This window comes from Tachypleus tridentatus, chromosome 2 (assembly GCF_004210375.1).
Source record: "Tachypleus tridentatus isolate NWPU-2018 chromosome 2, ASM421037v1, whole genome shotgun sequence".
Lineage (NCBI taxonomy): Eukaryota > Metazoa > Arthropoda > Merostomata > Xiphosura > Limulidae > Tachypleus > Tachypleus tridentatus.
In genome coordinates this window covers 57647563-57660505 of record NC_134826.1, presented here as the reverse complement: position 1 = coordinate 57660505, position 12943 = coordinate 57647563, and the positions used below count along the sequence as shown (strand labels likewise).

The window sequence follows — 12943 nt, the reverse complement described above, 5'->3', positions numbered from 1 at the left end:
TCAACTCAAAGTCTCAAAAAATAAAAGAACCAATACTAATAGTAATTTTTGTTTAAATACCTTCTGAATGAGTTAATAAAAATGAATACTTATATAATTTGTATATACAAGAATAAGCATTCAAACATCTTGACAGTACATAGTATGTACATCTAAAACTATTTAGAAATTTCATGTAAAATTCTGTGATGTAAAAAAAAAATTCTTATAATGTAAGTGACATGGTAATTTAAAACATTAACAAATACCTTTAAAAATTACAATGCCAATTATTTTTTCATCATATTAAACTATAGTTCAGTTCAGTATTTGATTGCTAAATTTCATATTTAACTACCTTTATTCCTTACCTCTACAATATCCATCAGCTTCAACAGTATAACCATGGGGACAAATACAAAACCCATAATTAGTTCCTGTAAAGATACATTCTTGGTTTTCAGGACAAGGACTGCCTCTGGAACAATTTCTACTGGCCTCTTTATAAAAATGATTAAAATAAAAAATTAGGAAGAGAATCTGAAATAAGATAAATATCTTGATAAATATATACTTAATTGTGTGAAAATATACCCTTGAAATAATATTTAGAGCCTACTTTATAGTAATTGAAATACCTTTTCCCCATCTTTCATAAAAGTAATGTCTCTACGATACATTAATTTAACAACTTGTGACACTGAACAATTCATGGAGAATAATTCGTTTACAACTTTTGGGGTTTTAATTACTACTATTTGTGGTATAAGCTTTTAATGAATTATTTTTTTATTTTTTAGTAAAATGCAAATTATTTATTAAACTTTAACAACAATTTAAGTTACACAATTACTTATTTGAGTTAGATGATAAGATATGCATGTTTAAAAATTATAAACTTACTGATGCAGTATTCCCCTTCCTGGATAAATGGAAATCTACACCCACAGTGAAAACGATGGAAACTATTCTCCACACACACAGTATTCCCAGGACATTGGCTGTCCTTCTGGCAAGGTATAACTAAAACAAAAACCAAAATCACTACATATTTGTTTCACTTTCATAATTACCAGAAGTTCCTCACACAAAAAATCCAAAACAAAGTTATAATTTTCCTACACTAAAAATACATTTCCTGTTGGTACTTACCTCCTCTCAGAAACACAGTTATTCTCATTCAGTACTACCCTCTATATGCAAAAATGTTCCACTGTATCTCATATGCAAATCATCATGCAACAACCCTCCAACAACAGGAGTGTAACAAAACCTCCTGATACATGTGGCTCCTTTTATTTAATTTTACTAAACCGTTACTTTAGGTTTATGCAGAAAAGAATGCATAAGTAGGTTTTCAGTAGGGATGGAATGGTGTTAAGTGTGAGAGGAGGTAGGTTATTATGGGAAATATATTTTCAATATGGAAAAATTATAACTTCTGATATGATATGTTACTGGTGTGAGGGATATAAAAAACACCCTTCAAAAGCATGAAAAGTACTCTGTACTAAGGAAATTTGTAATAAAGAATCATTCTTGGGATATATTCTATGCTCAGTGTTGCAGACACAGGTGGAAAAATGAGGAGAACAACTAAAAGGGAAAGAAAATGGTAGGACTGGAATCTGAATTACCTTAAAACATATTCACAATCCCAGTGAAGAGAGTCTGTAGATGAATCCTCTAATGGACAGGAACGTGGAAAAATGAAAATGGATGTGCTTAAAGGTATGAAGTGGTTAGGGAGCAACAGACCTTTGCAGAGATGCCAACTATTTCAAATAACTGAGCATAATGATTGTAGACAGAGCCCTTTATCATTTGCAGCTACTAGGCCTGACCAATGTCTCTAAGCTGTTTATTATTATAACTATTATTATTTATTACTGCTATAGATTGCTCATTTATGATTGTTTTGTGTATTTAATAAATAAATTATAAAAAATTCTTTTGAAATTATGTCTTTTATTTAGTTCAGAGTAACAAACGTACTGGTAAAACAACATTGAACATGCACAAACAGTAAGCAGAAAAAGCCTTTGTGTAAGGACTAGTTTATGACACTTATTGTAATAGTTTTGCTGCTGTTGCAGCCTTTGTTTTCATGAGAATGTCTCTGGATGGTTGGGAATTATAACAACATTGTCCATTTGACTGCATCCACATCTTGTGTGTTATAATACTGCTCAAAACTGAGGTGCTCAAGTTTGATCTGAACTTGCTTTTGTTTTTAGTCACTAAACTAAATATCCTTTCACTGTCAGCATTAGAATGGAAGATTGTAAGAATTCCAAGCATAACCCTACACAGAATGTCGTACTTCTGGTTGCCATTTCCATCCTTAACTGTAGACAGCTGAACCCAAAACTTGTCAATATTCAACTGAAGGACAGTTTCTGAGAAAGTATCAAATTGATAGTTCAAATATTGCCCTTCCAACTTGTCAATAGTGTCATGCTCATGTGTATTGGCAAGGACAGGATACCTGTCTGTGAAAAAGCACAGAGAAGAGAAGTCTTTGCTGACTTTCAGTTTTGGATCAGCAACCTCTGTGTGAATCAGAAGTTCATCATTTAGAGGGAAATGTTTCATCATGTAGTTTGTAGCTGCAATGTAGTATTTCTTAACACTGGTGTAGAAGCTGATCAGATCCAAGTCCTTTTCATATTTAACAATGTATTCCTTGGCAGCATTTCCAATAGAAACTGCCTCATAAGATTTGTGCAAGGATTCAGTGTTGTTGTCAAGTTCAGTGATGTTGCCTTCAAGATATTCTGGCTTGATGTATCTGACAAGAATATTTTTAACTTGTGTAATCAGAGTTCTATGCATAATTTGTATGCAAGGTTTTTCTCTTTGCAATATCAAATTGGCTTGCTCAAATAGAGGAATTGCAGACTGAAGAAAAAGACAAAATAACAAGTTCATTTTGTTGTCCAAAAAAACTGTTAACTTATCTAACTTGCTCTGCACAAAACTTTTCTTGGTTACTTCCTTGCTAGCTTTCGTTTTCTTCTCTTTTTTTATTGATTGTCTCTTCTTCAGTTCAAGGTCAGACTGCCTAAAAAGATATTGAGTTAAATCAAATGTTTCTTTGTATGCTTTTGGAGACTGTTGTATCGCATCCCTGTGCAGCTGAGAGAATGTCTTGACTGTGTCCCTGTGTGGGTGAGAGGATATTCTGACTGTTAAAGTCTTGCTGCCTGACTGAGCTGCAGATTTAGATCCTTTTGAATCTGGTTTTTCTTTTTCATCATGTAATTTGTAGCTGCAATATAGTATTTCTTGACACTGGTGTAGAAGCTGATTAGATCCAGGTCCTTTTCATATTTAACAATGTATTCCTCATAAGATTTGTGTAAGGATTAAGTGTTGTTATCAAGTTCAGTGATGTTGCCTTCAAGATATTCTGGCTTTATGTATCTGACAAGTATATTTTTAACTTGTGATCTTGTTTCTTTGTCATACAATTCTTGAAACTCTTTGAAATGTTGTTTTCTGCAAGCACTTTTGTCCAGTCACTTTTGTAGATATCTATCAATATATCAGAAACTGGGCAGGGCAGTTCTCTGGAAGCTTTCTGGGCAGCAATATTCATGAGGTGACAGGCACAGCCCATGAAGTAAATGCTAGGCTGTCGTCTTGAGATGTGTCCCATCACACCTTTACCTATACCAGACATAACTGAGGCATTGTCTGAAGAAAAACTAAGACAGTTTTCCCATGGAATTTTCCTCTTTGTCAGTTCATGGTCCAAAAGCTTGAAAATATTCTCTCCTGTTGAAGCTTCTTTCCATTCCACCATTGTCAAAAGAGAACAAACAATTTTTCCAAACAAAGGGTCAAGATATTGTACAACCACTGGTTACAGTTTTGAGTCATCCATGTCTGTGGATCCATCTGTGGCTAAACTATAAACATTGTCAATAAGTATGCTTGAAATCATTTTGTCAGCTTCACAACCCAACATTTGTACAATGGCTGTAGTTTTGGTTCTAGCACAGGTTCTTTGGTTTTTTCACTATATCAGAGTCTGGGAACATTTTTTCTGAATAGATGTCCTGCATGATTGGCTACAGCTAGGGGTAAATTATGAGCAATGATGAATTGCGTGAATATCACTTCTGCATTTATGGTTTCATATTCTGAATTCTTACTCATAAATGTCGTTACCTGCATCGTTTTTGTCTTTGCCTCAGCCTTTTGCTAGTGAGATGCTGATTTTGTATGTCTGGAACAATCGTTTATCCTGCCATGCGCCACAGAAAAATTGATGTGACAAACTGTACAAAATGCATGACTGTCATTGACTTTTGATGCAATGACTGGATATTTTATACGATACTCTTTCCTAAATATTTGATTCACAGGTTTAGTCTTTTTAGATTTGCCAAAAACAAGACAATCTGGTGAACGAGACCTCTTTTTTCCATCTTATGAATGATCGCATTGGTGTTTCTATGCCACTTAGAAAATGAGAATTACCTATCTACGTGAGTGCTGATTGGCTGACAAGCACTGATAATGTAACTATGGATTCCCCTGCATACCCAGTATGGAGAAGCACCACACTCAAACTATTGGTAGATGTTGGAGATACAAATATTTTTTATTATTTCAAGCACAAACATGATTATTGCAAGTAGCCACTTGGACTATGTCTTTTATTTATTATCAAAATTTATTTGTATCTCACTAGAAATTTTCTTTTCACCCCTTTCAAGCCCTGGAGGAACAATTTATCACATTATTGTATAGGCGTATATAATATATAATAATTTGGGAGTTGCAACAAGTTGTAATATTTGTCTATATGAGAGTATAGTCATAATGTATACACCAAAATCATAATGATTACGCTCAAATCATAATGGTTGGCATCTCTGCCTTTATAGCCAGTCAACTCCATTCCCAAACCAAGTGAAATTGGGAATATAACCTCTGATCTACAGTATAAAGAGGGTTCACAATGTCTTCACCTCCAATTCTGTAGAACGGAAGTATATACTGTGCAAATCAATCACCAAAACAGACATATGTGCACAATCCACAACTAAAAGATATCTGAATAAAGGTAGTAACATGGAACACTTATGTGAGGACTTATGTTGATTGGTCCTGCTCAAAATTCAGAAACAGTCACCAGGAACTGACATCCATGTGATGGTAGGATGAGTAATCCCAATGGCATGGATAAACTCCACAGCAACATTATCTTCTTGTACAGGACTGTATAGCATTGGAGCACATTGCTCACTTCCAGTTACCATTGAATGGAAATGGACTGCCCTATAAATGGTAAAAAACCTCACTTTCCAGATAATCACAGAAGTCAGGTGCAACATCAACCCTCAGAGCCCATCATATGGATATGGTGGACATGAATGGATTTAGCTTTATCTACACTAGCAGGATACCACTATCCTACTCTCAGCTGAATGTAGTTGTATATTTATTTATTCTCTTAAGATCTCATTCAGAAGGATATTTCCATGGTCACCATTCAAATGACTTGAAACTGGCAAGGTCTCCTATACTCTACTGAAGAATGAGGGAGAAAATGTGATAGAGTCTGGAGGAGTGCCAACACTAGAGGCAATGCAATGGGTGTTCTAGAAAACATTATTTTGATAAGTATACTGAATCTGATTTATTCAGTCTAAAGGGCAATAGGGATGGGCAATTATCCCCTTCTGCTTTACTTGTGCAAATCCATGGGTTAGTATGGTCCAGGATAAGTGCAATCATGAAGCAAATATATCATGAGGGAAAAAGCTACAAGCAATCTTGTGGGACACCCCATTTTAAAAGTGTGTATAATATGCCATAGAAATGTAATACTTTATGATATTAGCATGACCATATAGTGTGGATTTGTGACACATGATGTATACCTAGATAAATATACTTGGCATAGAGCAGGGTCCTAATGATAAAAAAGGAATATATCCCTAAAAAAAAGTGAAAGGTATGTAAAAAGAGAACTTACCCATTCAAGATTTTACCAAAGTTTGAAAGATGGTGACAGGCAGAAGATGATATCCAGATGTGAAATAAGCAGTCACCCAATACATAGAGTGGGAGATGGATGTATATGTATTTCACATGTGTGCTTGACATACGTCCTCCAATGGATAATGGAAGTGAGACATAAGGGAAAAGGTAAAGGTGCCTAATGTGATATGATAACATCTAAAAGAAGACAAGAAAATGGAAGAGGCAGCACAATATCAGAGCTGAAGTAGTCAAGAAAACCACTGTAAGAAGCAATCAGAAGAAATTACACAGAGTTGCATGGACGATCAAAATCACCCTGAGAATAAGATGAATGAAAAGATAAGCATTAAGGTATTGATTTGTCCAGTCCTTGCAGAATGCACTGACAACTAGGACTTGTGAATGAGGAACTCAAGAATAAAAAAGGGTTACTTGGTATTGAGAAAACTAGCAAATGCATCCAGATGAGACATACCCCACACTGAGCATAGCCACCAGAAAACATGGGAATTGATGGACTAGTGGATTGTAAAAACACTGTCCAGTCTGAAAAAGCAATCCACCACAAGGTTGAAAGTGCTTGGAACATGACACACTAGGAGACACAGCCCAAAAATGTGGGCCCCAAAAAGTAAATACAAAGTCTGAATGCAAAAGAAATAAGAACAGGTGTTACCTTAATGGTTGATATAAGCTACCACTATAAAATTCTCTGAATAGATCATGACAATTCGATTCCTAATTAGAGGAAGAAATCGATCAAAAGCCTATCATACCACCAGAAGCTCCAAGGTGTTGATATGATGAGACCATGAAGTTAAAGACTGTAGTCTAAAAGCCCCCTGGTGATCAAACCATGCCCCCAACCAAGTCAGGAAGCACCACTTAAAAGATGTAAATCTGGGTGAGAAGGATGAAGTGTTACACTCAACAATGTGTGGGCTTTGTTAAACCACCAATGCAGATTGTTGACAAAGGAAGGAGGAAGGGTAGTGGGGAATTCAGTGAATCCTGAATGATTCATGCAGAGTCTACTGAAGAGAATGCAAATGTGTCTGATTCAAGGTGATAAAAGCTTCCACAGAAGTCCATGTCCTTAAAAGCAATAGAATCTCTTAAACAATGAGAAAGGGAGAAGCAAGGGCATGGAGGACATAAAACACCAGTGAACAGAGTCAAAGAGAAGGTTGAGCCCAACTGAAGTAGAATTGAAAAATACCCCCTTAAATGGATAAGATATTAGGTATGGAACAGAAAAGACTTCTCTCGCTTCATAATCTAACTCATTTAAGCAGCTTCTGAAAGAAGGAGATAGGTGTGAGGGGAAGACTCCATTTTGGCATAAGGTAACAGAAGTCAATCCTCCATGTATTAGTGTAAGCACAACCCCTGAGCATGTATAAGTCAGACAAAAGCTTTTGTCAGCCAACAAAAGACACACTATGCTGAAGTAAGCCTGAAGGACAAGGTGCAAAACTATTATACAACTACATGAGGGACAAGCCAAAGACAGCATCTACACCAATGTGTAGATAGGAATTCAAGATATCTTAACTGATTATCCCCAATTATGAAGAAAAGTCCTACTGTAGTGTGAGAAAAGACTCCATTGTAAAATGGGCAAGATCTAGAAACTGATCGAGGCAGGACATATCAATCATAGAATGTCAGTCTCTAGTTTTCTTAAGTACCACAAACAACCAGGAGTAAAAGCTTGTGGGAAAATGGTAAGTAAAGTGACAGAAGAGCCTGGACCACCTCAGACAGATATTGACTGGTGCTAGGGTCCATGAGATAATGGAAAAGATATGTGTAGAGGAGAAGGTAAAGGAACTGGATGACAAATCCATCTGATGAAGCTTGAAGAACCCAATGAATTGTAATGTGTACCACCATATGTGAATGAAATTGGTCAAACAAGTCCCACTGGACCAAAACCCACAGGATAATCACTGATATTGTTGCTAGCAATGATGTTAAAATGCCAAATGGTGAAATTCCTAGTGGGTGGAAAAGATAAAGAATAGAATGGTGCCAGAAATGAACAGGAATAGAGGTTGCAAGGCCACAGATTGAGACAAAGGAGCAACCAGGAACAAAAGGGTTGAATGTTGCCTCACAGATTTCATGCATGATTCCCCAAAATGAAGTATTAGAAAAATGTAGCCATTCATGATTTCTGAATCTGGGACAAAACAATGTCTCTCCCCAGAAGGATCCCAAGAACAAAAAAACCACGTGTGGAGAGAGACACACCTGAGGAGGAGAACTGCCTTAATATGGAGAAAAAGAGAGAGAATGCATCCCCCAAGATCTCTGAGGAGAACAGTGAAGTGTCTCAGAAAGATGGCATATGATAGATAAGTACTGTTAGGAGAGTTGCAATGGTAGGGTGAAGGAAAAAAACTAGACCTGGAATAAATGTATATAACTGTCATGGTCTGCCCCCAAGCTGGCAACAGTGATGCTAACTGCTGAGAATCAAGACAGAGATAATCTGTCTGATGGTAAACCTAGGCAAACTAATCCATGGCCTGTAGAGGACAACTGAGAAACTGACATCAGAAAGAGGAGGTAATAAAAATTAAGAGGAAGGAGTATCATGTAACAAGTAAGGAAAAGGATTATGTGAAATTGGGGAAATGGATAAATGTGAATATACATAAAAAACCACATCTAAAAAGGCTGAATTAGGCCTGGCAGATTCCACAGAAGAGGACTGGAAGGCACAACATAATTGATCGAAGGAAAAAGCACTCAAAGTCATCATCCTCATAAACAGATTCAACTACTGAGAGAAGACGGTTAACTTCAATAGTAAACAATCTTCAAATGAATAAAGCCTGAAAATTTTCAGTCAAGTTCACCTGACCTGAAAACTGAGTATGTCTAATAAGAGCTGATAGTATAATGTCTGAAGCAGTCATACTAACTTCATCATTCTTCATGAGTAGGGCACAAGAAAAACAATTTTTGACTGTAGCACTAATAAACAAGAAGTGATAATTCTGTATGATCAATGTGTCAGAAGGTTGTGCCACACATCTACTGTTCGAGGGTTGTCGTACGATGATTTGCATGCAAGACACAGTAGAACCATGATAACTGTACATAAGTGGGTGTGCAAGGCTTGTAGCATGCAAAACAATATTTGCAAATACACAGCAGCACTAAATGAGAATAGGTATATATGTGAAAAGAGATAATATATGGTATCAGAAATTCAACCTAACACAATTAAATGAACTTTCAATAATCTTACGTTTGGCATATTTTGTCAAAGAATAATAGTTATGCTATATATATATATATATATATATATATATATGCTAAGAGTATTATTCCAAACAAATATTTTTATATGCCAGTATTATTTCTTTTCTTGAGATAAGTATGTATACAAAAGTCTTTTAGGATAGTATAATATTTATTTTGGAACTTTTGAAATAAATACAAGAATGATGCTAATAAGATGATACATTAGATATTCTAGTAGAATTTCCTTTATAGAGTTAATGCTTTCATTTTCTTTTCTCTGTCAACAAAATGATAAGAGCTTAGCATAGCCAGGTGGTTAAAGCATTTGTTTCATGATCTAATGGTCGTGGATTCGAATCCTTGTCACACCAAACATGCTCACCCTTTCAACTGTGGGAGCATTATAACCTGATGGTCAATCCCACTATTTGTTGGTAAAAAAGTAGCCCAAAGGTTGGCAGTGGGTGGTAATAACTAGCTGCCTTCCCTCTAGTCTTACACTGCTAAATTAGTGACGGTTAGCTCAGATAGCTCTCTTGTAGCTTTGCACAAAATTCAAAATAAACCAAAAAAAAAAGATAAAAATAAATACCTACCATTTGGAAGGCAGATTGAGTAAGGGTTTCCCTGGAACCCCTGTGGGCAGTAACATGCATAGCTTCCTTCCAGATTCATGCAAATAGCATCAATTCCACAAGGCTGCTTATCTCTGAACTCTGTACATTCATTAACATCTGAAATGTAAAAATAAATATACCAAAGCTTTTTATATATACAAGAAAACTTGATGTTCTAAAATAAAAAAATGGCTTGTTATTTAGATTGGTGGCTTGTGTGATATTACATTAGATATCTGTTATTACAACTCTCTCTTTACTGGCTGTAAACACCAGCCTAAATATTATATACTAAATCTTGTTATGTAGTATATTTTATTCAATACTCTAAACTTCTCCAAGAATATGAAACAAAAAATATTAGGATGGATCATAAGAAACTTTTTCACTTTAAAAATTCAAAATATTTTCAGTGCTTCTCTGTGTTACAAAATGAAAAAGTTATTGTGTAAATAACAACTTTCAAAATCATTGCACAAAAAGCAGTTCATTAAGTACACCTGCACTTTACATACTATTTCAACTAACAATATATAATCTATATTTAAAATACAAAATTTATAATAGTTCAATGCTGTACAAAATTTCTCTTTACAGATTTTCTGGTTGTTAAAAAATTATCTTATACAAAAAAGTATCTTTAAAACTGTTTTTACAACACTAATGAAAAGCAATATGTGTGAACACTTCATCATAGGAAAAAGAATCATACATTTATATCAAGAACTAGAATCCATGAACATTTATCAAAGATTAGTTCTTACCTCTACATTTTTGTGTAACAGGATTTATTACATAACCTCTTTTACACACACATTTTAGAAGGCCCTCTACAAGAACACATTCTTCTTTTGGTCCACAAGGTTCAGAAGCTGAGCAGGTACTGGTCACCTCTGTATTGTACCAAAATATTCATAAACATTTTTATTACACAAGCAAATACTCATTACCTGAAACGAAATCAGTATGTAAGTCTGTAAACACAAAAAATATGAATTGTCTTGTTAACTTTATTATCTGTTTTACTTACTTACTTTAGAAGTGTGTAATATGAAACACAGAATTTTCAAATGATTTCTTTTGCATGCTAACAAACATTAAACTTCCAGTTGGGAAAATATTTAAAACCACAAATCTATACTTACAGATATCAATAAGATACAGAGAAGAAGTATTAATTCTTTACCCTTGTATACGGTGCTGCATTAACCAAGAAGTATTAAGATATAATATTCATGTGTAACAAAATATCATATCATCTCTCTCTTACCACGAGAAAAACAATTCTGATATGGGTCCCCAAAAAACCCTTGAGGACAGACACATTCATATGATCCTGGCACGTTGCGACAAACAGCTGCTCTTCCACAGATATTTGCACTAGTACTGCATTCATCAACGTCTGCAATAAAACATATGTTTAGAGGTTTTTTTCTATAGTTGTTTAGATACATTTCTGGTATTACTTAGAAAAAAATAAAATTTTGCTATGAAGCCTATTTGGCTGAAAAACGTTCCTTTAATATTTTAATTTAATTTCCTTGATGTTTCTTAAATTATTAAGTTGATATTTATTTTTGTGTTTAAGCGCTTTTTTAGAATTTTCACAGCTTATTTTGCAACTGAAATATCTATACCTATATCTCTTTCCCTCCCCAAATACTATACTTTAGTACTGATAACATAATTTTCCAAATGGCTTCTTAATGTTGGAGGTTGCATCTTAAAATAGATTAATAATGATTTCATTAAATTTATATATATATATATATATATAAAAGGCTTCCCCTTGTACAGTTCTTCTAGTTTATTTCACAATACATTTAATGTACTTAAAACACTAAATGCTCAAGTATAACAAAAAAGCAACTAAAGAATCTATTTAGGATAATATTTTTTATCATAATTACATATACACATAATAATTCAATTATGATGTGTTCTTTACTTAAATTTAAAGCTCTGGAACATAAAGTAACTCTGTGCAACCTTAAATTTTCAAAATATGTTAATCACACTAAAATTAATAACATTTCAAAATACAGACATTGTATTTCGTCTGTCTAATCATGGATATATTTACCTAAACATCCTGGTAAACTATTGCTTTGACCTGTATATCCTGGAGAACACACACAGATGGGATGGCCTGATGGAGCTAACTGGCATTTGGCACTGTCTACACAGAATATTGCATCACAAGGATCTAAACACAGAACAATTCAATTGTTTTTCATTAAATCTGCCTAATATATTTAACACTAAATGTTAACTTAGAATAATCATTTAAAAATTTGTTTTGTATTTTTTTAAGTTTTTACAACAGGATACTGAGTATTTTCATTTTCTTTTTGTCTTAATTACCTATCTCCACAAACATTCCATCAACAGATTAACAAATTCTATGTTGAGCTTGATGAATCAAAGCAATTTCAGTATTACTTAGTATTGAATGAACATCTGGTTTTGACTGTTTTAACAAATTCTATGTTGAGCTTGATGAATCAAAGCAATTTCAGTATTACTTAGTATTGAATGAACATCTGGTTTTGACTGTTTTAACAAATTCTATGTTGAGCTTGATGAATCAAAGCAATTTCAGTATTACTTAGTATTGAATGAACATCTGGTTTTGACTGTTTTAACAAATTCTATGTTGAGCTTGATGAATCAAAGCAATTTCAGTATTACTTAGTATTGAATGAACATCTGGTTTTGACTGTTTTAACAAATTCTATGTTGAGCTTGATGAATCAAAGCAATTTCAGTATTACTTAGTATTGAATGAACATCTGGTTTTGACTGTTTTAACAAATTCTATGTTGAGCTTGATGAATCAAAGCAATTTCAGTATTACTTAGTATTGAATGAACATCTGGTTTCGACTGTTTTAACAAATTCTATGTTGAGCTTGATGAATCAAAGCAATTTCAGTATTACTTAGTATTGAATGAACATCTGGTTTCGACTGTTTTAACAAATTCTATGTTGAGCTTGATGAATCAAAGCAATTTCAGTATTACTTAGTATTGAATGAACATCTGGTTTCGACTGTTTTAACAAGTTCTATGAAATTACAAATTTAAAGT

The 12943-nt window shown here is 34.1% G+C and overlaps 1 protein-coding gene across 1 annotated transcript in view; it reads right to left on the bottom strand.

Annotated features, from left to right (window-relative positions):
* The window catches only part of LOC143245504 (uncharacterized), a 357087-nt gene that overhangs the window by 221748 nt on the left and 122396 nt on the right, over positions 1-12943 (bottom strand). The window contains 6 exon segments of the mRNA XM_076491867.1: positions 351-479; positions 883-1002; positions 9834-9971; positions 10619-10747; positions 11125-11256; positions 11938-12060. Of these exon segments, the coding sequence (XP_076347982.1) occupies positions 351-479; positions 883-1002; positions 9834-9971; positions 10619-10747; positions 11125-11256; positions 11938-12060 (771 nt within the window).